Raw genomic sequence first — 25729 nt, 5'->3', positions numbered from 1 at the left:
TGCTAGGCAAGCACTTTACCACTGAGCTAAATCCCCAACCCCCTGAAGTAGTTTTTGATTGAGCAATTGACCTCATGTTTGTAAAGTAGGACATGGTCTGCATGTAGTATGTGTACATGTTTATAATCAATCAATAAATGCTTTAATGAGAGGTCAGATTTTAATATTTCAAATCAAAACCAAAAAATGATTATTTAGAAACTGGATTAATTCTGTGTTGTGTGATTGAGTTAATGGTAAGGAGAATCATTAAGCAGAATCATTGCTAAGGTTTCAAACGTGTGTTATTTTTACTTTTTTTGTGGGTAGGGTTGTGGGGTTTTGTTTGTTTATAGATAGTTGACTGCAGCTGAGGTCTGGGCTCTGTGACTGGTAATGAAATTACCCTCTTCTTGGGAGAAGGGATTCTGCTCCTACCAGATTCTCTTCTGTCTGTGGAGTCTCTGAGCTGAGCAGACAGGATTTGGGTTCAAGCCTTTGGTCCTCTTCAGATTCAGGATTTGAATGAAGGTCTTGCTCTTGTTGCCTCTGACTTCATCAAGCACAGCTTTTACTTACCTCATGGATGAGGCAGATGTGACGGTTGTTTCAGCCTGAGGTGTTCTGAGGACCCTCATGAGAGATCCTGATGTGGCCATAGTACCTCAACAAACCATGGTCTCTAGTTTGCCTGATAACATACAGCTTAATGCTCTTCACAGCTATTCAGAATCTGAAAGGTAAAGGCTACTGAGCGTTCCAGAGTCCAAGTTCTGTAATACAGACTGTCTGGAGACAAGCCTAGCACTGCTTAGTTCAGAGTCAGATAATGTGTTTCCCAGGTGTCCCGGTCAATAATGGTGTGATATTCTGTATAAGACAAATGTAAGTTTTTGTTCTCTTTGCTCACTTAATGTTTATTGATTGTTTTTCTTTATAAATGATAAATAGGGAAGGCTTGGCTAAATCTTGTTCTCTGATTTCTTGGAACATTAGGATCCTATTTTTCTCCCATATTTTCACCTCCAAGTTTAACTCATTGCTTTTTGGAAATACTGTGGACAGCTAGTATATCAAAGATAAGAACATCTTAGAAATGATACCTTGATATCTTAGAAATGATATCACTCCACATATTTAGAATTATTTCTATTTTACAGAGAAGCCTGTTTATTTCAGAAGGGGGGGGGAGTGCTTGAAGCCAATGTACTAATCAGAAAGAGACAGAGCCACAAAATAGATCATGAAGTTCTCTGTAGAAGGAATCTTCTAGAAAGGAAGAAATAGTCAGAAACTATGGGTACAAGGGAATCTCAGCCCCTTCAAAATTCTTATTTTTGCCACCAGATCATATTGATTGGGACTGTTTTGTGTAGGAACCACCATTAGAACCAGAGAATAAAATAGGTTGCTAAGTGTATCCACCCTATGAAGAAAATTAGAAAACTCTTATAAAAAGCCAAAATGATAAGAGCTGGTGGATAAGGTGACTGGATGAGCTGGTTGCGCCGATTTAGATGAAGAGTAAGCCAGACTACATAGTATTTAGAAGTTTTGTGTAGCTCCAGGACTACCAGAGAAGGTCCCAGATGGCATCTGAGATAAATGTCTCCATCACCTTCATGTAGACCCACACTCAGTATTTTGTGAGGCAAACTCTTGGTCTTCTACCACTTTCTCAAGATTCTTTTTCATTAACCTTTGTGAGTCATATACTCACTGTATGAAGTGCTGTATTAAAATATACTCTTGTGTATACTCATATATCCACAGGCATATTTGTATGTGTGTGTCTATGGCATCTGTGAGTATCATAGTCTCATTAGTTTTTGTAGCAACCCCAGGAACAACTTGGTTTTATTCCCCTTTTGATCATAAAAATATCAACAACCAAAAAGTTGAAATACCTTATCTAAGATGAGCTAAAGAGATTACATTAAAAACCACTTTTTCTGCCTACCTCATACCACCTCCTTGGTAACTCTCCTCTTGTTATGGGTTCCTCATGATACTTGTGCACCTGTAAACATTCTTGACTTGATTCTACTAATCATGGATCTACACACACACACACATACACACTACTGACATGTGCCCAGCTCAACTCTGGGCACAAGGGATACACACCTCCCTCTCTTGGCCAAGACCCCTTCCTCTACCGTGGTCAGTGCTTTATTAGACTTCATGTCTGCCCAGTCTCCCCAGCTACCTTGACCAGAGGCTTGGGGTAGGACTCTGAGCTAGCATGGTGGCTGCAGGGGCTATGGGCTGCACTTCCTTCCGGCTTTCAGTTTCTTGACTATAACTGCTCCTTTATAAATGAGGGGTGCTAGAAGAACTTTCAAAACCCCAGACTCTCTAGTTAATTGATGAAAAGCATGTTTACTTTACTAAGAGATTTATTTAGGCTATCCAGGGGATGGGTTTAAACAAACACTTAAAAAGAAAGTACTATTGGGTGGCAAAATAATTATGCAGTTGAGCTTCCACACATAATTATGTATAGGTCCCTCATTTAGAGAAAAGGAAAAAAAAAACTAGCATAAAACTATTTCTCCGTTTCTTCTCAGCTAGACAAACGCAAATATTACCCCAGAGAATTTAGGACTCAGGTAGGGCCTGTGTACTGATGCCCTGGACAAATGGTAGGTGATAATTGTGTCTTGTGGCCACACCCCCAGCTTGGCCTTTGTAGATGTTTCAGTGTTCATGAGAAGTCCTGGATCCTTTCCCAACCTTGCCTGCCCCATCACACTCACTCGCGCAGACAGCAATCCATTGTCTGAGCACACCATCTGCTCTGGTGACCTGAGAAAGGACAGTTTGTAGCTGAGGCACATTTTCAGATTTGCTCTAATTTTCACTTCTTTTTGGAGGAGCTCCACCTTACATGGCTGTGTCAGCCCAGGCAGTGGCCAGGCATCTTAGCAGCATGTGCAAAGCTTTCCTAGTTCTTTTGCACTTGAACAAACTAATCCTGTTTGCTTATCTGTAGCCCTTGAAGCAAAGAAGAGAGTGGCAGTTTAAGGAGGTTTGAAACACTGGACTTGAGCCAGGGCCTCTTTGCCTGCACACTCCACTCTGCATGTTCCAGCCGTAGGAACAAACTGCGTTATTTTGTTTCAAACTGTGCTCAAGGGAAGCCAAGACCTTGTAACTGGAGACTTCCCAAACAGTGAAGTCTAAGACTAAATTTACTGTTCTATTTAAAAATAAAATAAATCGAACATTTTGTTTGTTCATCTTTTATATGTTGAGAGAGGGGGTGGGGGTTGAGGTTAACCTAGTCACACTGACAACCTAAGAAGAGTATTCAAAGAAGTGAGAAGCAAGCTAATCCTTTTGGTGAAGAGGGAAATCCTTAACAAAATGTAATGATGTGGCATGAAATACAGACTCAGCAGCCAAACTAACTAGTGGCCTAGCCTCTCTAATCTCCATTACATAAAATTTTATTGTGGCTCAGAGAATATGAAAAAACATTAAAAGTAAATGAAGGAAACCTCCACTGATAGTAGGAGAAAAGATTGCTGTTTTATTTATGTCAGTTTTTTAAAACAAATATAATTAACTGCTTTTTGAACTGTATTCATTTAATTATGTATAAGTTGGTTTTCTTCTGTTCACCTTGAACTGTAACTGGAGCAAAAAGAAGCTTGTGATATTGAGGAGACTAGAGTACAATACAGTGTGTCTAAAGTAGACTCTGTGATCCTTTAATTCAACCTCAGCCCACTGCAGTCGCCACACTGATTTTCATCCTCCTCTATTGCCAGTTCTTCTGTAGTTCGAACAAACACTGAACACTGCTTTGAACTAGACATAGGATTCAGATTATTAGTAATTCCAAATACTGTTAGAAACACCCAGAATACATGCTAAATAAGCAGGTTCACAGACAGCATCTCCAAACACTTTGGCTCAAAAGGTCCAGTGCAGAACCTAGGATGTTTTGTTTTGTTTTTCCAGATTTCCCTATTGATTGATATGCAGCCAGATTTGAGACCATGGAGCACACTGTTCTCCCCCGGCAGAAACAATATTAACTTGTTGGTGTTGTCGGTTGTGTACCACTGCCTCATCTCCACTTAGAACTATATAACAGATACTGTATGTGTTTGTTTAGAAGAAGTCATAAAGACAGATTAGCACTTAGTTCTTTGAGAGATCTTCTCTTCGCAAGTTTTGGTGGGTGGGGGTGCGTGTGTACCTGCGTATGAACAGTTGTACTCACCTGTAAGGTAAACGTGGTAACTAGAGGCTGACACTGGGATGCCTTTCCTCAATCATTTCTCTCCATTATTACTATTGTTGCTGTTTATTTGTTTATTTTGAGACAGTTTATCACTCAACCTGAAACTAGTTGTTTGCGCTAGGCTGGCTGACCAGTGAGCACCAAGGATCCTCCTGTCTTCAGCCCCCAGCTCTGGATTACAAGCATGTACTACCGCACCTAGCTTTTTTATGTGTTCTAAATTCAAATGCTCAAGCTTCTGCAACAACCTGTTTAGTCACTACAATGTTGTCTCCCAGCCCTGGGTATTCTTGAGGTTTTAGCAGTAAGAGATTATTTCTTATGAGTCATAAATCATACCTCTACCCAAGAAACACAAATGGGCAATATTAAAATGACTTCTCTGTTAATATGTTTGAAAATCTGTAAATGGGGCTCACTTTGGCAGACATCTCAAAGGCATTTGTTATGGAAGCAACATCAAAGCACTATGTACTATGTTGGTAGGACAAAGATTTATCATTTCCTCCAATGGTTTTGAAAGTGGCAAGTATGGTCACTAGGCCATGCACACAAGGATTTGTACAAACATAAGAGAAAATCATGGGTTTGCTTTCCTGAAAGCTCATTGGCTACTGAATCTCCCAGCTAGATGCCTCAGACAGTCCTGTTGGTAGAATCTTCCTCAGAAAAAGGACAGCAGGGTTGGAGGAGAGAGAATCAGACTTCAAGTCAGGGTCATTTTGTTCTGATTCTGCCTATCTCTGCCATACATTTAATCCCCTTGAATCATTTTTAGCCACATGGCCGTGGGCAATTGACCTCTAACATCTCTCTGCTGTTTTCTCTAAAAGTGGGACTGGTAAAGGGTTCATAATCATAGATGAGGTAAAATCATAACCCAGCACTGACTACATGCTACTCATTCTATGAATGCCACTTGTCACTAAATGTCATCTTTATAGGCAATGACTCCTGACCTGACTCTCAGAGGCAAAGAAAAAAGTGGTAGAGATCCTGGAGTGTTTTGCACACTCTGTGTGTATGACTGGTGGTGGTGATGGTGAAATCCTCAAGCCACAAAGAGTAATCATAGCAGCATGAAGGTTTTGCTTCTTTGCTCACATCCCACTAGGCAGTCACTGGCTGAAGGGTGGTCATTCAATAGAGCTTGAGTGGCCCAAGGAGCTGCTATATCACATGGCTCACCTGGCCTCCCAAAGGAAGGAGCATAAGCAGCCTCTCTGTCTTCATTCACTAAGCTCTGATGTGCCAGTCTCTGCTGCTCAATGCTCGCCCCAGGCAGAATCAGGGATTCCTTCTGTATATGCTGACATACTTGAACCTCTATTATAGCACCTCTTTCATAATGCTTTTGTGTTGAAGTTGATTGTTTGCATTTTGATCTTTCTCTGTCTATTTTAACTTGCTTGAGGGCATGGTGTGTACACATAGTGGATGCTCCATAATTGTCTGATTAATGTAGATCAGAGCACAGAGGCAGCTTCATGAGAATAGAGAGCACAGACTCAGGAGCCTGGCTTCCCAAGGTTCCCTTCCTAGCTCAAACCTGAGCTCTGTGACCATAGGCTTACCTGCAAAATGGAAACATTAGTACAACTCCCTCATAAGGTTGTTATGGAAGGTGGATGAGTTAAACGTGTGTGTGTGTGTGTGTGTGTGTGTGTGTGTGTGTGTGTGTGTGTGTGTAGCACATTTCCCATGTAAAGATAGTCATGATAGTGACTGGTTTGGGCTTTAGTCTTTCTGAGTTTTCTCTAACTTTCTAAGGGAGTTTTTTCGTCTACTCATACAAGGTTAGGAACTTACCACCCACTTCTCTCTTTCTTCATTGATAGTGCTTATGTTAGTTTTTTTTTTTTTTTTTGGTATGTGGGTTTTTTTTTGTTGTTGTTGTTGTTGTTGAGAGAGTATCTCTGGGTTGTCCTGGCATTCACTCTATAGACCACACTGGCTTCAAACTCGGAGATCTGCCTGTCTCTGCCTTCTAAGTCTTGGGAATAAAGGTGTGTGCCACCACATCCATCTTGCTAGGCTTCTTTGGAGAGAAAAAAGGCATCACTAAAACACTAGTATAAATCCATTAGTTAAACATAAACTATAATCTTGAGAGGTTTGAAAGTAAATATAAGTCCACTTAGACTCAATGAGACGGCCAACTGATTTCTTTCCTGAGTGCCAGCTTTGATCCACTGATGACAGATGCGCATTAGGAGGGATCCTGCGGCCATCTCCTTGTTCAGCAGTGTCTGTCACAGGCACAGAATAAAAGTGCAGCTACACACTTGCTGTCTGTCTTTATGTGACTTTTTATTAATCATGCAACCTTGCCTTTTTCTTTTTCACCTTAAAGATGAAAAGAAGTGCTTTCCTCTCTTGTGGTGGCTTCCTCCCGACGTACCTTGCTGTAGTTTCTGTCGCAGCTTTGGGAGCTAACACTTTTCTCTGGCAGTTTTTTTGCTTTGATGTTTTGAAGTGTCAAATCTTGGCAGGAAAGCTTTTTACTCTGATTAATAACTTGCTCTAATTACTCTAGCTAGGAGGTAGCTATAAAAAGAAAATGGAAAAAGAAGGAATTAAATGAAGAAGCTGCTGCTCCACTGGACCATGGAGTTCTCCCAGGCCTGACTCTACTTGACCACATTGGAATTTGCTTGGCTTTGTGTTTTCCTTCCCCTAAAGATAATGGAGGAGGAGGAGAGCTAAGCTGAGATCCACCAACTCCAAGAGAAGCTACTTGAAGAAAGATTTCTTCCCTTACTCCTCTAAATAAGAGCACTGTGTCTCCTCTTCTAAGCAGGACATTCTTCACTCTTCTCTTCACACATTAATTAGGTGTCTGTCTAAACTAAGGGAGGACTGATTGACTTTAAAAGCCAACTCTTCCCCTCCTAATATAGTCAATACAATTGGAACAGAGTCAACTCAAACCACTTACAATTTAACAGTTTTTCTTTACATGATGAAGAAAATACCTGTAAACTTTTTGCTGATTCTACAGTAGATTTCCCAGTTGAAAACAATTCGTAATTAAAAGCAAAAATCACAGTGCTGTTTGGGTCACAGCAACACTTATTTCCTGACAGCCACAAAGACTGTAAGTAAAGAACCCACTTCTCAAGTGGAGAATGCTAATAAGTTCCCCAAGACACAACATTCTCTAAGCCAAAGGATGAATCTTGTTGAAAAGCATGGACTTTCAAGTTACAAATCTGCAGTTCTTTCTCTATTCTTTATTTCATCAGTTTGTTTTTATTTAAACACAGAGGGGAAGTCCAGATGCCTGTAACCCTGTGAAGCAGGTGTCAGTCTGATTGTTTAACATTCTCAGCTCAAGGATGTGAAGAATGACTGCAACCATCCGATCCCCCTGTGCCAGCCTTTAGATCCTAGAGTCTCAATTCTTTCTCAAAAATGTAGTTTCTGGAAGTGACCTATTGAGTGGCTGCAGCTTGCCAGAATGTCAGGTGACCTTGCCTAGCATGCTTCTTGATGTTAAGCCAGGGCAGTCTCATGTTCCTCAAACACTCGACCCAGCACCTGCCCAGTGTCAGGCAGTGTAGGAAATAAGAAAACACTTTGAATATGGTCCCTGTCCTTGTGGGTCTGCAGCTGGAGCCCTGTTCTGGGTCTCCTCCCATGACCGTCTTCTGAGCTCTTCCACATGTTGAGGAGAGATGAATTTGACATAGAGGAAGGCTGTGCTCTCCACTGTAGGGGAGTTTGGGGAGATGGGGTCCTTGTGGTAGCAAAGCTGAGAAACAGGCTTTGAAAATGGACCTTGGCTGACTTCTGCTTGGCCAGTACAGCTGCAGATCAAGAGAGATAGATGAGGGGCATTCTTCATGTCGAAGAATGGAAGTTCACCTAGAGTTAAAGCTATGAGAGCACACGGATCTTGATGTTAGGAAACTAAGATCCATGAGAGGTAGTAGTTTGCTCAGATCAAAAAGATGATTAGTGGAAGACTCCCTTTTAAGTGTTTGAGAAGGAACATGCCAAAAAGCAAGACATACTGATTGGTGTGTCCAGGCCAGCATGTAAACCTTTCCATAACTAGCAGTCATTACCTAGAATTCCCTGGGGATTAAAGTCACAGTGACACCTTAGTTAATTGACTAATCCCCAGGAAGTGATCAGATGTGTGGTTTTTCAAATTATTCTTTTTCTAGTCCAATACTCCCATGTCTTAGGCATGTAATGAAGTTTGTTCTTTTTCTCATTTAAAAAAACAAAAGAATGATTACTTCCTGTTACTGGTACTCTATCCTACATATTTGGCCACCTAATAGCAAGTCAAATGAGTATTTGAATAATTGGGCATTGCTGACAGGGACAATATTCATGTGTTTTGGAATGCTCTGTACAGTGATAGCACCAGGTAGACACAAAGATGCTTTCTAAGTTAATTTATGTGTTGTAGAAATAGGAGCCATTATCATCTGACAGGACCTGTGTGAGACTCCCAATTCTGTCACTTTGTCACCACGTGGCCTTAGGCAAGTTATTTCACTTCTAAACTGTTTCCCTGTCTATGAAGTTCGGTAGAGCGAGTATCTGGGTACCCATGTGAGCATACGTCTAAAACAAGCTTCCTATGGACCTCCATCCTAATATTGTGCCTGCTACGTGTGCTACAGGGATTTTTCTTTTAGAATGGGGGTCTTATTTTTAATCCTATATTGTGGACTCAGGTGAAACATTGGAACCTTATGATTTAACCACAAATTTGTCTACTATCTCTGAGAAGTACCTTAAACTGAAAACAAAAAAAGAGTAGGCATGGCATCTTGTGCTTTCTTTCATCTACATCATTGATCACTCCCTGTTCGTGTCCTACCCACATTGTTGTTTCTCCTTTTCCCAGCCAAACAGGAAACTAATGAAGCCATATATAAAGCTCTAAGATACAGCTGACCTTGTGCACCTTTAATTGAGGACAGAACTTGCTAAAGTGCCGCCACCACCCACCAGTGGTTTACTTTACAGCCTGTCCTGGCTAGACTGGCTGCTGGCTGTATAATCTGTCTAGTATTGTCTGGAGCCTTAGACTATTCCGCTGCTTCAGGGCAAAATCTTTGGGGTGTCATTAAATGGGATTGATAATTGGCTCCTGATGAATATTCATTGTGACTAATGACTTTGGGCAAATTTTACACATACAATCTTTCTATACTCCTACCAAGTGAGATATTTGATAGAATCATTTTCCTCAACTTGCCCTTCAATTAAATCTTCACCTACCCCTTTGTTGCCTATAATCCTTATTGTATACTTTCATTACATTAAGATTTTAGTATAGACTTTCAGACTCCTATATGTAGCTGGTGATACTTTGTAGAACTCTGCACATCATTTCTGGGTCAGTGTAGATGTACAGAGACCCCAGTGCAGTTAGCCTAACCACTGTTCTTAACCATACACAGAATGAGTGTCACTTCATGTTTTGGAAAACAGCCAGATAATCTTCTGCTTGGCTTGTTTTCTTAATCAAGTGGGTGAATGTATCTTACCCAAATTTTAGAGATTTGGCCTTAGAAAATCCCCAATGAAATGATGTGACACCCTAAAATGCTTATAGGTTTGTCTATTTGTTTTTAATGAAGGATAGCTAGTTTAAAAACTTATCATTCAATCTGGTAGATTTTGAGATTAGGAGTCAAGTCAAAAATGTTGTCTAGAGCCAGGTACCGGTGGCACACACCTTTAATCCCAATACTTGGGAAGCAGAAGCAGGTGGATATCTGAGTTTGAGGCTAATCTGGTCTACAGAGTAAGTTCAAGGATAGCCAGAGCTACACAGAAAAACCCTGTCTCCCAGGGGAAAATGTTCTCTGAAGATAAGATTTAACCTAAAACAATTTAAACAAATAAGAAACAGGGAATCAAGTCCCACCTCAAACAAACTCATCCTAGTAAATAACTTACGATAATTAAAAACATATTCGTGTGATGATGTTACCTTAATACCAAATAGGTTTTGCAGTGTATATATTACAATTTATTTATTTAATGTGCTGTAGAACTACAGCATAGGCATAGGATTGTATGGGTGGATGATTCAATTTTTCCGAAAGTGGTATATTTGTATTTCTAAGCTTGTCCTTGTTTTGGAATGAGAGTTTGTGGAACTCTCATTGTTAATGAAATTGTTGGACAGTGCCTAACATCTAAGCCAAGCTACTGGCTATCTTTATGTTGTAAATAGTCTAAGTCAGAATCTAGTTGCTTGTCTGTTTTTTAATTCATTTTGGGTGCACACTGAATTGACAAATACTTATATGTATGCAGTTGAGAAATGTGGAGATGAAAAAAAGATAGGGTCTAAAGATAGGGTCTTTGCGTACATCACATCCAGGGGACAAACTTCATTATTACAGTTCGTTTAGTAACAAAGAGTCAAGGCAAGGCTACAGAGAGGAGAGGGAAGCTTGTTCAGAGGCCTAAGGGAAAAGTTTGCCAGCAGAATAAACCCAGCAAATTTTGAGAGATGGGTGCAAGAGTGAGGGAAGGAAAGGGGTCCATCACTCCATTACTTCTGCAAACGGTATGTTCTGAGGGCAAGCTGGGAAGGCTGCTGAGGTGGGTTGGAGATGCTGCTTAACAGATAAACCAGATCTGGCACTGGCATTCTATTCTAGCTGTGCCCTAAAGGCTTTCAAGCAACAAGTGATGTGACTGGACCTGCATGGAGCAAGAATGCTGCTTAAAGATGTGCAGAAGGACTGGTGCTCAGGGCCACAGTAACCCTCCAGCATGAGTAAAGATGGTGTGTTCTCTGCACCACACCACCAACTATGTTTGTCCTTCCAAAACCTACAGAGAATAGCCATGGCAATAGTGTTTCTCTTCAGCAGTTGCCTCTATCAGAGAACCTACAGAATAGATTGGGACTGGTGACTGAACCTCAATGCCTGTGAACAGCTCTCCACACTCCCTGGATCTACTCCCCACATATACCTGATTTAAAGAATGAGGTCTGAAGACAAGAATGGGTGTGGGGCATAGTAACCTAGCTTCCGTTCAGAGCTTTCACAAATGTGAAGATGCATCAGCAGCATATTCAATTTAAAGCTAGTTGTGCTATACTAACCTGGATTCTTTTAAGTGGGTCTTGGCACATCACTCTTTCACCACATAAATGTCCTTCTGTCAGCAAAGACCAGTTACCAGCTTCCAAAAAAAGAAAAGAAAAGAAAGGAACAGCCTCAAGGTAACAGGCTTCCTAGAAACCAAAGAAACATAAACACAGAAATACCAGGTGTTGTTAGGCTATCGTTACTTAGTAGCTGGGTCCCCAAGGTTGTATTCTTTCCCTTTTCCCATATTGAATTTTACAGAGATTGTATTGCTTTTCATTACCTTTACCTATCAGTCTTTACTTGCATCAAATACTGCTTGTTTGACATCTCCAGCTCTTAAGAATAAAGACAAAGAATACAAAACATGCTGTTGGAAAAAAATGAGGAAGGATAAGCCCACAAACCATGCTAGAACAATTAATCAGCTACTAGGAAGAAGTAAATTCTCACCTCAGGTCTAAAGCCCATATTAATTGGCAGATAGATTCAGGAGTTAAATGCTTGCAGACATTTTGGAGGTCTTTCTTTGAAGGAGTGGGGCTCATCACTACAAAAAACCTTGTCCACACATTCAAACCTTTTCTCTCAGAAACTTGAAAATGAAAGCTAACTTGCCAAAAAACACCTTTACAAATACTCAGTGCTTGCTTATAGATTGATTTAAAAGATACCAGCACTCCTTTTAAAGGTCTTCAAGAAGGAAGGAAGGAAGGAAGGAAGGAAGGAAGGAAGGAGAAAGGAAGGCCATTTATCTAAGAAATAGAGTCAGGAACATGACAAAAAATATTCACCATGTTAATCAGAGGGATAAAAATAGTAAGAAGGAAGTAAGTTTAAACTTGACGTCATTGCTTAGTTCTGGCAAAGCACACAGGTGGTTGCCTACCTTCCCTGCCTGCTGAGCACTGTGACACGTCCATAAGCTCCGGAATCTACACCTAGAAGTTGTGTATCTAAATACAGTCGTGTAACTTGATGATAGAAAGTAGCAAATGGGTATAAAGACTACCTTGGGGATAATGAACGGGTGTTTCCATTTAAGGATGTAGGAAAATGGTATCAGATAATGTCAATATATAAAGAGAAAGAACATTATATTTAGAGTTTTAATTTCTTTAGAAAAGGAACTATAAGTATTTACATGTACAATGCCCTAGGATGTTTACTCTTTAGAAAAATGCCAATTCTTTTATTACCTTCATTTTCTCAATTTTCTACTCTTAATGTGCATGAGCTTTAAAACCTTTTATTCAGAGTATTTTTGTTTGTTTGTTTGTTTGTTTAGTTGGTTTTTCTGTTTTGGGGTGTGTGTGTGTGTGTGTGTGTGTGTTTTGATGTAGTCCTGAGGATTGGACTTGACTGCAGACATAGACATTCTAGGCAAAATCACCACTGAGCCGCACACACACCACCCCCAGCCTTGCATTAGCTTTAAAATCGGGATAGGAACAAAAGGTTTTTGAAGAGAGTCTGTTGCATTGCACTAGGGTGGGCATGTCTGACAAGCAATTGTTTCTGTTGTGACTTTGAATCCTTAACTTGAGCACAACCCTCCCTCAACTTTGCCCTGTGGTCTGACTCTTGGCTCCTCTTTGTTGCAGTTGACGGCCTGCATCCACGGCTCTGCTGCCATGCTCTACCCCATGTACTGGCAGCATGTGTACATCCCTGTGCTGCCCCCACATCTGCTGGACTACTGCTGGTAAGGCTGCTGAGCACCTGTCCTTCCTCATCCAGGAAGGACCCACACATATGAAGACTTTAACTTGTAACTGCTGTGGGTGACACTAAATTAAAAACAGTCTTAAAAGTACAGGGTGTGGAATACCTGACAGCAGGGTGCTTTATGTCCTGGCATTCTGACGGGGTCAAGAGAAAAGCTAATACTTTTAACACTTCTCACAATAAAGAAGCCAAAGCACCAAAAAACTGTGTACTTTTTTCCCCACTAAGACATATTGGAAACTGGTGGTAGGAGCAGGGATCCGAAAGGTCTTCCGGTTTCAGCCATGCCCTGGCACGTCCCACTAGACTTGCTTTTAGTTTGGGCCTTCTGAGGTCTTGTTATTTTGCTTTTTGTTTTTTCTTCCCCCTGGCCTTTTGCTCCTACCTATTTTTGTTCATTTGTTTGTTTGTTTGTTTGTTTGTTTGACTTTTTTTGAGACAGGATTTTACTGTATATCCTAAACAAGCCACAAACTCAACATAATCTTCCTCCCTTATCTTCTTGGGCGCTAGAATTACCGTGTGTCACCACACCTAGCCGTATAACCCTCTGAAGCTTTGTGAGGAATTCACTGTTGAACATGGATCAGTAGAGGAAAGAAGCAAGTTGTTAAGACATATTTTTAAGATAAAACAACATATAGGGGTGGATGGCTCATGGGAGACACAGTGCCTACTGAAGCACCCTGCCTTTGGGAGTATGCCAAAAGGATAGTCTATTTGTCTGACTTGGATCTGTTTTCCTTATGAATAATTTTTCTCTGTTGTAATGTATTAAGAGGCATTATCTTGGAACAGTTCACATCAATGGATGCTGAAAAGGGATGCTTTAAAGCCCTTGGTTGTCTTGCCAGAAGTTGAGCTTCAAGAGGAAGGCTCCATTTTGGGGACCTACTTGTAATTAGATACTTCATGAAATTGGCATTGATTCAGAATGGTAGAGGCCAGTCAACCCTATGTTTGCTTTTCTTTAGTCCTCTCTGAAAAGGTTCATGTTGGTAGCCAGCCACCTTGTGTCCTAGAAGCCTTGAGGTATTCATGGTAAACCCAATGTGGATGTTTTGGGTTCAGCCTCTTTCTAAGAAGCCACGGGTACAACAAAGACATAGCTTAGGGTCAACAAATAAACTGGCCTACTTCTTCATATTGAGATCTTTCTGATCCTGGTGGGTTTTCTTGTTCTTACTTTTTCCAAGTTCCCCTCATAGATTGATGTATGAGTTATTAAAGGCTAGATTGTTTCTTTTGTGGAGGCAGCGGGGAATAGGGGGTAAGGGGTTTGTTGAGGCAGGGTTTCTCTGTGTAGCCCTAGCTGTCCTGGAACTTGCTCTGTACATTAGGCTGGCCTTGAACTCAGAATCTGCCTGCCTCTGCCTCTCGAGTTCTGGGATTAAAGGTATGCAACACTATCAGCCCCAGCATTTTTAAAAATTTTTATTTACTTATTTTTATGTGTGTTTGGCTAAATGTATGTTAGTGCCCACAGAGGCCAGAAGAGGGTATTGGATCCCCTGGAACTAGAATTACAGATGGTTGTGAGCCATCATGTAGGTACTGAGGAATTGAACCCGGTCCTCTGCAAAAGCAGCTAGTGTTCTGATTAAGTGATTAACTGAGTCAATCATCAAGAACAGAACCCACACTGCATTTGCCCTATCTTTTTGCATTTTCCTGAATTTTGGAAATAGTTTTTATTAAAGATGCCTTCTAGATACTCTTGGTCTGGTTCCATTTTTGATTCCTTGTGAAATAGATAAGGGAGTATTATATGTTTTTAAACAGAAGAATTAAGTTACAAAGTCCTTGAAATAGATTTACCTTATTTGGGGTCCCTGACTTCCTCAGGAGTATTTTCAGACCCCAGTGCTCCCTTGGCACCCCACTTTTATGCAAGTTCTGTCTCATATCCCCTAGGAAACCATGGAGTGTCGTGCTGTCCCCCTTCTGCCTCTGGGTCAAGGTGAGGGTCATCCAGTTCCTGTCCCTATAGCTGTGTCGTGGTGCCAAATCCTCTATATCCTTTGGTTCCTAGCACAGCATCTAGGAACCTCCCCCACTGCCCTGTCACTGCTGCCTGCTTATCTACAGGCTATGTCACCCATTTTTTTTTTCATATCCTCAGCTCCTTTCCACACCTATCCCTGTAGTCCTTCCCACTCACTCTGAGCTCACAATGGTTGTGTTTATCATCTATGTAGAGGTAACCAACCTCCCTCAGAGAACCCATGAAATAGTACAAACAGGGCTGCGCTAACAGGACAACACCTTGTCTCAAGTTTATTGCTGCCTGGCTACAGCTTAGAGAATGTGAATTTAATTCTAGGAATCTCTGCCCTTACCTGAAAAGGACCTCCTCAAATCCTTTCCAAACTCCTACTTGTATAAAAGTACTTTTTAACGTGAAACACACTGTCAGACACCCAACAGGGTGACTGTTGACACCATGTAACCATTTAAAAGCCCTTCTACTGCTCCTTTCTCCTTCGTGCTTTTCATGCCCTCTGACTTGACCACAGCTTTGTCTGGATCTCCTTGTAGCTACCTCTCTGTCCGTCCTATTCACTGAGCCTACTGGATTTGCTTACCTTCCTGCTTACACTGGACTGTTAGGAAGTTCTCAGTGTGATGAATATTTATGCTGTATTCAAACACTGGGAAACATCTAGTTGAGGCAAAGATGTTAGTCTTCATCAAGAGGCGCTTAGATGATGGAGTGTTGAAGACAGATATGATAAGGGAGTACCCTAGCACCTTCCTATCTGTTCTTCCTTTGATAGATTCTGTTGGAATTCTAAAGGCCACTGCAGGCAGGACTTACTAGAATATGGTGTCACCCATCCTCAGCTTTCACTAATCCTTTATTCTTATTCCTGACTCCTTTACACCTGTCATGGTCAAGCCAACGATGAGGCTTCTTATTCAGGTGAGACCTGAGGGGCAGATGGTGTGCCTGAATTCCAAGGTCTTCCTGCCCTTGAAGGAAGGAGAACGGTTTATCCAAAGACAGCCTCTCTACCTGGGCTTGAGATTAGCTTCCTGAACTTAACAGGGATACATCAGAATTTTTTTTTTCCTCCCTTTCCTGCAATCTCCCTCCTCTCACTATAAAGGTGTGCAAGCCCTGGGTCCTCAGACAGACCTTCGCTTGCCTCTTTTTGAGCTTCTAAACCAATTAGTTCTTCATTTTTCCATTGACACGTACATCAGTAGAAAGAACATGTTTGTCATCTGGTAGTCTGTGTTGTCATTGTTTAGATGAAAGATTGTAGGACTGAACAGAAGATCAAAGAGAAGAGGACAGAGGAGTTGAAAGGAAAGAAAAAGCATAAGACACACCCAAGAAAGGGAAAAGAGAGGAAGAAAAAAGAAGGAAGGGCTGGGGAAGGTAGGAGACAGCATCACAGAGTGACCCCCAGCACAGTTACATGGAGAACCCCTCCCCCATATCTAACAGCCTCACAGAAACATTACTCACCAGACAGACAGACAGACAGACAGACAGACAGACACACACTCTTTGGTGCAGCTGTGTGTTCAAAGACAATGTGGAGTCCTGCACAAGGAGCTACCTGGAGTGCTTAATACTGTATTTAGACAGGAGTGCATGGACTTTGGAGTTCAGGGATGGCAGGGCCCAGAGAATTGACAGTGTCCCTTTGCCAAAGTTCAACTTCAGCATTTCATTATTTGGAAAGTTTTATTAGTAAATTACTAGCTATTTTAAAACCATCAGCTTAAGCTTTGTGTGGTAGCACACACTTAATGTAATCCTAGTCCTCAGAAATCTGAAACAGGTTTGCTTCAAATCCAAGGCTAGCCTGGGCTACATATCAAATACCAAATCCCCCAAAAGTTGTATAGCAAGACACACACACACACACACACACACACACACACACTACACACACACACACACTACACACACACACACACACCCCCCACACCCAGCAGCTCTGTTATTCAAAATCACAGAGAAGAAAGTCTTCTGGTGACTTCTGGTGATAACAGCCCCAAGGCCCCATCACTGGACCATGTCTTTTACCTCTGTGACTTCATTCCATCCTCCCTATAACCCTGCAAAACAAGTATGTTAGCTCTACTTCACAGATCAGTAAACCGTGGCCCCAAAGGGTTTAGTAAGTTGTTCCAACATATATACTGTGTTCTCTGTGATTCCAGTCCCTCGATCACAAGCAAGAAATGTACACATATATGTACACATCCTAAAAGTCAGGTATATTTGTGTACATGGAAAGAAACAGAGATCTGGAAACATCAAAATATTTAACAATGACTTGTGATGGAGAAGAGACTATTTCAGCATGCTTTTTTATTATATTTTCTATTCTATAATGAAGTACAATTTTTATAATTGATTGCTTTCTTTTAGAAAATAGTTATTTAACATAGCCAGTTGTTTATTTTAGCCACTGCCTGTCCTGTCTTCTATGCTCTCTGCCTTTTTGGTGAAGACTGTACCAGATCCTCTTTCCAATGACATCTCTCACTTCAGAGTTCAAGAGTGTCATTGTCTGCAGAGCCATAGGCATGGTAGCAGCTCAGACTTGGAATAGAAGGCTTTCTGAGGAAGGTGCAGAATCTTCTAGTTCAGCTCCTCTTGTTTTGGTGCCTAAATAGCTTTGTGATAAGTCCTCCTTGTGTTTATAGGACAGGTATCTTTCTCCTAGTCGTTTGTATTCACAGAGAACTTCATGACATCTGACCAAGGGATGATTTCAGGCCAATGGGGGTTGGCATCGGCTTGTAACTGTAAAATATACGTGTGATGAAAGGAAAGGCCACAAAAGAAGAAGGCAGACTCCCAGTCAATGCTTAAGTTGATTACTTTAGTCTGGGCAGAAAGTAAAAATGTCATGAAAATGAAATCAGTGTTAATTACTTTGTTCACTGAGATCCTACCCTTGAAAGTCACCAGGTTAAGTTGAGTCCTTGGTGACTGGAGCCAGCAGGGATAACTAGCATTTAAGCAAAGGACTGGGAGCCCTCAACATGTAAATCTGTGGGAGGTTTGTTCCTCTGCAGATGATTTAAATGTTAAGTACATCCCCTTGCAGGGGATACACAAGTGGAATCTGAAAACTATTATCTCCTGTAAAAATGAACTCTCAATTTGCTCACTGCACAGGAAGGGCGGATTCTAGTCATTTTCACTGCCAGCAGGTGCCCTTTCTATGCATAATAGACTTCACAAGTGTAATTAACACATGAGGACCACTGCTGCCAGTTTTTCTTCAGGTGCATGCTGCTAGGAGTTTTCAGGACAACAGTGCTGGCCACACGAACCTCTCACATGGTGCTCGAAGATGAGATACTCATTGACCTCTGGACAAAGACATGTTAAATGGGGCTGAACCTATCCCCTGCTGTGAGCATCACAGGTCATGGTCCTTGGACTCCTGGGACCCCAGAAGCTGTATACAGCCTTTGGTTGAGCAGAAGCTAGAAGAGCAAAGCTGTAGCTTGCATGCAGTTAATAAATGAAAGGATGATTCTGAGCACCCTGCAATTATGTGGAAGACTCTAATTGCACATTCACAAATACAACAACCAATTATCTGAGTTAACTTTAATTAGAGCTATAATCACAAATTTTAATTATCGGAATAAATCAGTTTAGTACAAATGGCTTCCCTTAAATATTTCCCAAATTAATTTTTCCATGTCCCTTCCCCATTTTGACAGAGTAATGGAGTAGAGAGTGTTTAGGATTTGAGCTCACACAGATCTGGATTCAAATCTCAGTCTCATCTCTTATTTCACCCCTGATGCACACTGTCTTTTTCTGCGAAATGTGTACAATTTACCTATTGTGGGGAGTAGCTATGTGAGTCACAGACACAGTTACCAGAGATTACAGGGCAGCTGCATGTATAAGTGATTGCTCTTGTCACCATCACCACAAACGCAGGGCATGAGTTTTAGTTTCCAGAAGGTCTAGTTGACATCACATGTTTCTCTTGCTTCTGCTGCCTCATGAGCTCAAGAGTCAAACTTTATAACTCCTTTTCTCTTTTTCCCATGAGATTGTTTTTATTTTGACTTTTGTATTTAACTTGAGTTATTGTATGGTTGTTTTCATTTGCAGCTGTGGCATAAGAATGAAAAGAAAAGAAACAAAAGCAGATGGCAGAGAAAGCGGAAGGAGTAAGACATTTCCAGCCCTTATGAATATTTAAAAGCATGTGCTGCTGGTTCCTTTAGATCTGTGCCATTCCCTTGACTCTGAAAGTGAGAATGAGCATGTTGCCTACCTTAGCTGACTGCCTCTCTGAGTTTGGCCCATCCTGGAAAGCCTTCCATTGGGGACAGAAGGATTTACTTGCTTATGAGAATCAGTACTGCTTTTCATAATAGCACTCGCCATCTATGGAGAATGTGGTATGGTGAGCCCTTTCTGAACATCATCATAAGTTTTCAGAATTGAGCTATAAGTTATTAGACCCTTTGTATGTGGGAGGAAATTGAGACTCAGAGAGGTTAGACTGCACTACTCTCACTCATGGAAGGGATAATATGGACTTCATTTGAAATCTAAGGTCTCCCCATGCCAATTCTTTTCTCACTAGTGTCTGAGTGTCAGAGAACAACTTGCAGTTATCACCAAGGTTTATGAAGAAGTTCATCTAGCCTTGTTGACATTTACATTGTATTGTCATTATGTAATTATTTATGTTCACTCAACTATTTTTTTTGGAGTACTTAATCAGTAGTAAGTTCCATGCTGATTGGGTAGAAAGTAAAAAACAAAAGCCGTGTGAGATTGCCTGTGGGCTTAACTTTTCCTTTCTTTCCCCTACAGAAAAAGCCCAAAATAAGGGCCACAAACCATCCCTAAGCTGAATTTTTGTACTTGGTATAATCTAGATGTTTGTTTACATATTTTAATGATAAAATATTTTCAAGGCAGAGAAAGACAAGTTCATCTTCCCACCCCAAAGGACAGCTAGGTCAAGAGCTAAGTTGCTAATGCTTTCTAAGTTTATGATTGAACTGAAATGTCAAATGAGTGTGTGTGGGTCAGACAATTTCTTGGTATTGTAGAAGCCATTCTTTGCCCCAGGGCAGAGGTGTACAAATTCTCTGAGAGATGCTGATTTGTGCTGGGCTTCCTACTTGAGCTGCATGTGGGGTTCTGAATCAACCCCACCTGTGACCTAGAAAATTTACCAAAAAACAAAAAAACAAACAAAAAAAATGTTCAGTACATTTTACTGAAGGATGCACAGCCCAAGTGGGTGACAGGCCATCAGCCTAGATATATTAAAGTAACATTCAGCAAATCATAACTGGATCTCTTCTAGTCATCCTCACTCAAGGTCATGAAATATTACAGAGGAATAAATCAGTGTTCAACCAAATGGAATAGTTCATAGTCTTGTTACCAGAGACAAAAATAGAATGAAAGGATGGCCTGGTGGTGGCCTGGCTTTGACCAAAGCTTCCTTGTTTACTACCTCTGAGGAAACCAAGCCTGTTAGACTTTGTAAATTTGCTAAGGGAAAATATGCATTACTACTAACACAATGGTTCTCCTCCCTAAACAATAGATCCTGCCTGTGTTGTTGAAATATAGTAGAGAGAGAGAGAGAGAGAGAGAGAGAGAGAGAGAGAGAGAGAGAGAGAAAGAGAGGAAAGAGAGAGAGAGAGGAAAGAGAGAGAGAGAGAGAGAGAGAGAGAGAGAGGCCTCCTTTGAGCACTAGACTGTTCCTCTAAGTTCCTTGCTACTTCTCCCCTTAAGAAAACCATTCACTAATCTCCATTCTCCCTCTCTTGTTGGGATGTCCAATTCCTTTTGTGAAGTAGTGTTTTCTTAAATCTAAAACTATTTATGAGCTCTTATCATCCTATGACCAGTGCCAAGTACACAGTAAGTATTTATGGGTACTTAATGCAAGAAGGAAACACATAGCTTTTGTGTACATGCTAAAAAGTTTTTAATACAACTTATACAGCCAAGAACTGAACACACGGAAGGGAATTTTAGCTATACAGCATACAGCATCAAGCTATGAATTTAAACTGGATTTTGTTGGAGATGTCCTCTCCCCAACTCCCTCAAACAAACAGACACACACACACACACACACACACACACACACACACACACACACACATGTGTATTAGTTGAACAAAGGAAAATTATAGATTTCTAAGTAGATTCTCAACAATGATTTGACTGAACTTGACCCCAAGGTTTGAATAGAGAACCTGAGTGGGAAAGAAGTCAAGGCTACAAATCAAAGTCCTGGGTCTAAATCGTTCTGATACTTGAATATGTGCTTACCTGAGGGTGTAGCTTCTCTGAACCCCATTTTCTTCACCTCCAAAGTCATTGCTTAGAATATAGTTAAATATGTCTCTCTGCTCTACTCAAAGAATCTGATACCAAGGGGGCAAAAAGAACTTAAGTGCTAATGGTTGCGGAGCCCTCCACTAAGAAACACCTCCACTTCCTTCATTGACACCGAAATACAACGTGCCTGAAGCTCTCAGGGGATGCTTTTGTACTTCCTGAGTAAACTGCCTTCAGTTGGAAAATGGAGGAGACAGGGCTTTTGTCTTTGCTATAGATTCTTTGGATCTCAATAACTAGCACCCTGTGGATTCTGTAAGAAAACTGACTTTTCAATAATTCATTCAGGTTTTTTCTCTGCCAAAATACAACTTACATATCACAAAATTTACCCATTTGAAAATATGCAGTCAGTTTTCTTTCTGAGAACCCAGGTTTGGTTCCCAGCGTCTACATATTTGCTCACAACTACCTCCAAATCCATTTCTAGGGCCATCTGACTCCCTCTTCTGGCCCCCATAGACTCCTGTGTACACAGGCACACTCAAATAATATATAAATAAAAGTGTTTAAAAAGGAAACTTTTCCATAGTAATAAATTACAGAAAAAGAAAGTATATAATTGAATGATTTACAGTATGTTTCAACTATCTCACTAGACCATACAGATTGAATAGCTATGTAGTTCTAATGTGTGTAATATATCTGAAACCACTAATTCCAAATGCAATCAGTGTTAATTTTTTATTGCTACTAGAAAGGCAGTATATTCTTGCCATAATATTTTAACCTTTGGAAAGGATACGCAGCAAAGAACAGTGCTGTACAGAGATGAACAGTCTGCAGCAGACCTTCAGCATGGCTCTTGCAGAACTGCCAGCACACCCAGGTATCTGGGCTATACCAAGTCAGCCATCATCAGCCACCATCATCCTCAAAAGCATTGCTTCCTGATGTTGCTAGAGTCTCAGGATGGCTTTTTTGGTCCTTTCTTCTTGCTATACCAAAACAGCCAACACAGGGTAATTTATAAAGAGAATAGGGTTTTCTGTTTGTTTGTTTGTTTGTTTGTTTGTTTGTTTGTTTGTTTGTTTTGGCTCACAGTTCTGGAAGTCTTTTGCATTAGCATCTGCTTCACTTTTGTTAAAGGTCTGTGGTACAAAATTAGAAAGCAGGGAGGTAACAGCATGTGTCCAGCAAAGTAGTCACATAGTAAAAAGAGAAGAAGAAACCTGGTCTACTAACAGGCTACTTGTTGTCAACGTCACCAGTCTAATTTTATGAGACCTGGAATTAATTTATTTATGAGAGCTCTTTTCTCATCACCAGTGGGCCCCACCCATAAACACTGCCACATTGAGGATGTAAACCTCAACATGAACTGGTGGGGAAACTCCTCTTCAAGCCATAGGAGAGTTAGAGAACACAGGAATGCACCTTTTCATGGTTTGATGGTAGAGCTCACTTAACCACCTATACCTTGAGCATTCCCCTGACCATCCCGGTGTTCCTCTGCTCCCGTATTGAACCTCTGAACGTGCCCTGCCAGACCCATTCCTAACGCCCACCTGCTGACCCAGTGTCGTGGAACAAGCTAGCTCTAACTTATGCTTACTTGCTCATGATCAGCCTAATTTTTCCAATTTTCATGACATGCTGTAGCATGATTCTTCCTTCTCCATGAAACTGATGAGGCACAATGTTGCGGTCTCTACAGCAAGTCATTTGGGCTGTCACTGGGAACAAGAGGAACATGGGAGTCACAGACCACAGAATAAGGGAACAAGGGATGCTTTTGCAGTGCATCAGTGCACTTTCTAACAGAGCTTTAGGGATACATACCTCTGTCCCCACAGTGATTAACACTGGGGACAATAGCAGAAGCATGCAAATGGGTGTAGATTCCAAGTAATCTCGGTGACTGTAAAGTCTCCCATAAACATTCATCTGAGAAGCTAGGTTGCACAGGCCACTGACTGCTAAGGATCCTAGCATGTGGGATGTCTCAGAGCTAGAAAAACTCAAAGAGAAAATCTGGCACTTACCAGTTAGTTGCATTTGTGTTTTTTAGTACTCATTTCTATTTCTCCATAGACCCCTTTCTCTTATTTAACTTATACCTTGTTCATTCCTGCATTTCTACCAGGCATTCATGGACTGCTCGTGGCTACCATCTGAGACTTCTCTTTAGGAGCCAACTCTGGCATTGAATTTTCTGTGGCTCAGCGAGCCCTGTCTCTTGACTGTCCTCTCCATGACTAACTTCTCCTGCTGCTGCGGCCTTAGCTATGGAGCTTTCCTGATGGTTTCTACATCCATTTCCTTCTGGTAGACAGAGAAAACACAAAGGGCAGAGTTTTCCAGGCCTCGGTGTTGACCTCACAGATTTTCATCTTTGTAATGAACGTTCATTCATTCATTTGGTTAGGACCACTGACATGGTACTCTTAAAAAGCATCTTCACACACTCCCTGTGGGCCACCCCAGGAGCTGAAGAGGGACTTTGGCCTCCCTCTCTCCATTTTCATTGATTTGCTAGTGAAATATGAGTGTCTTTCAGCCATCTTCAGCTCTGAGCTTGACTCACACTGAGTCTGCCTCCATAGTCAAGTTTCAGAGGCCCTTTACCTCCTCCTGCACATAGAAGATAGGCTTCCTTCTACCTCCTTTTCTAACCTGGAATTGTTGATGAGCTCCTCTTGGAGCCCCCTTCCCCTACTGTTGATCACAAATCAGGGAGTCCCATGTTGAGAACCAGGAAGGAAGATCAATACCTTTACCCTCAGGAATCTTTCTTAAGCCATGGCATTTATGCCAGTTCTACACTTCAAGCTGTATTCTCTGCCTCTCCCCAGCTGTGACTTTTGTCAAGCCACTTAACCTCTCTGATCCACAGAGTTTCCTGTAATTTATGAGGACCAGCCTTCATAGTTGCCGCAAAGAAGGAATGCAATTTCCTTTGTATCTCTTCTCAAATACTAAACTTAACTCAAATCTCCTTGTAAGAGATGCATATACAGTGATGTCCTTATTTAATATGCTGCCAGCTCTAGGATACAAATAGACCAGAACTAGATGGATTTCTGTTCATGACCCTTTCCCCAGCCAATGTCATGCACAACACATGCTAATGTTCATTAGTGAGACTGATGGGCCCATGAAAATGCCACATAGTAGAGGCACAAAAAAAATAATACTCTCCCTTTTTCCTTATTTAGGGACCTTTTTAAGAATCAAGCTTTCTGAGTGACTAGTAGTTCTATTGTGTTGTAGAGTATATCAAAACCCATAGGCATTCAAGTCCTATGTGTACTGTTATGCATATGTGTATGTAGCCCTGCATATACTGTAAGCCATCTCTAGATTACTTATGGTACCTAACGTAGCCATGTAAATAGTTCCTACTTTGTATTGCTGAGAAATGGTGGCAAGAAAAAAATATACAGTTTTGAGGCATAGCTAACTACACAGCATAGAAGAACCTAACCAATGCAAAGGCTACAACAGGGAGACCAGGGTCTGTGAAGTGGTGGGAGGCCATGGCAGGCTGTGCAATACACCACACTTACCCACCTGGATTCAGCAGTGTTTGGCTTGCAGCGAATTCAATTTTTGCTTTTTAGAATTTTATTTTTAGAACATTTTTGATCCACATTTGGTTAAATTTTTGCATGTAGGACCTGTGGACATGAGGACTAACTGTAGTTTATTGTTCTTTGTGGATTCTAAACATCACCTTCTGGTCCTGTTTATGGCTTTGGGTTGGCAGCCAGAGTGCTCAGAGTATGAACATCACTGTGGCTTCTGTTGTTCCCTGGGCAACATTTTTTTTTCTTTCTTTGGAGACTGTATTGAACATATTCATATAAATTGCTTTAGATAGCTTTTTAGGACAAAAGAGAGCATCAGGGTTCAGGAGATGGTTTAGCAGGTAAAATACTCACCATGCAAGCATGAAGACTAGAGTCCAGATCCCCAAATCCCACATAAATACCAGACAAGCATGGCGGGGCAGCTGTAATTCCAGCCCCAAAGAGGCAAAAACTAGGGAATCTCTGGATCAGGCTGATTGGTCAAATTAGCCCAGTTGGTAAGCTCTGGATTTCATTGAGAGAGTCTGCCTAATGAATAAGGTACAGAGCAATTGAGAAAGATACCCAGGAGCATTCTTAGGCCTACAAATACACATACACATATACACATATGCACCCACAGGTGAACATATGAAGGCAAGAGTCAATTCTAGGTAGTAAGGTAACCTTTTGTTGTTGCTAAATGTAGCATAAGGGTTGAGTTATTCTTAACTAGTATAATAGGTCATGGAAAATAGGGTTGGGATGGTATCACTGTTAATAGAGTGACTGTGGATACATT

At 41.1% G+C, this 25729-nt stretch overlaps 1 protein-coding gene across 28 annotated transcripts in view; it reads left to right on the top strand.

Moving 5' to 3' along the window:
- Dennd1a (DENN domain containing 1A) overlaps positions 1 to 25729 on the top strand; it is a 487315-nt gene that overhangs the window by 276267 nt on the left and 185319 nt on the right. For all 28 annotated transcript variants that reach the window (NM_001191747.1, XM_039105292.2, XM_039105287.2 and 25 more), the window contains one exon: positions 12918 to 13018. In NM_001191747.1, coding sequence (NP_001178676.1) covers positions 12918 to 13018 — 101 coding nt within the window. The remainder of the gene's footprint in view (positions 1 to 12917; positions 13019 to 25729) is intronic.

Source organism: Rattus norvegicus, chromosome 3 (assembly GCF_036323735.1).
Source record: "Rattus norvegicus strain BN/NHsdMcwi chromosome 3, GRCr8, whole genome shotgun sequence".
Lineage (NCBI taxonomy): Eukaryota > Metazoa > Chordata > Mammalia > Rodentia > Muridae > Rattus > Rattus norvegicus.
This window is presented reverse-complemented; position numbering and strand designations above follow the sequence as displayed.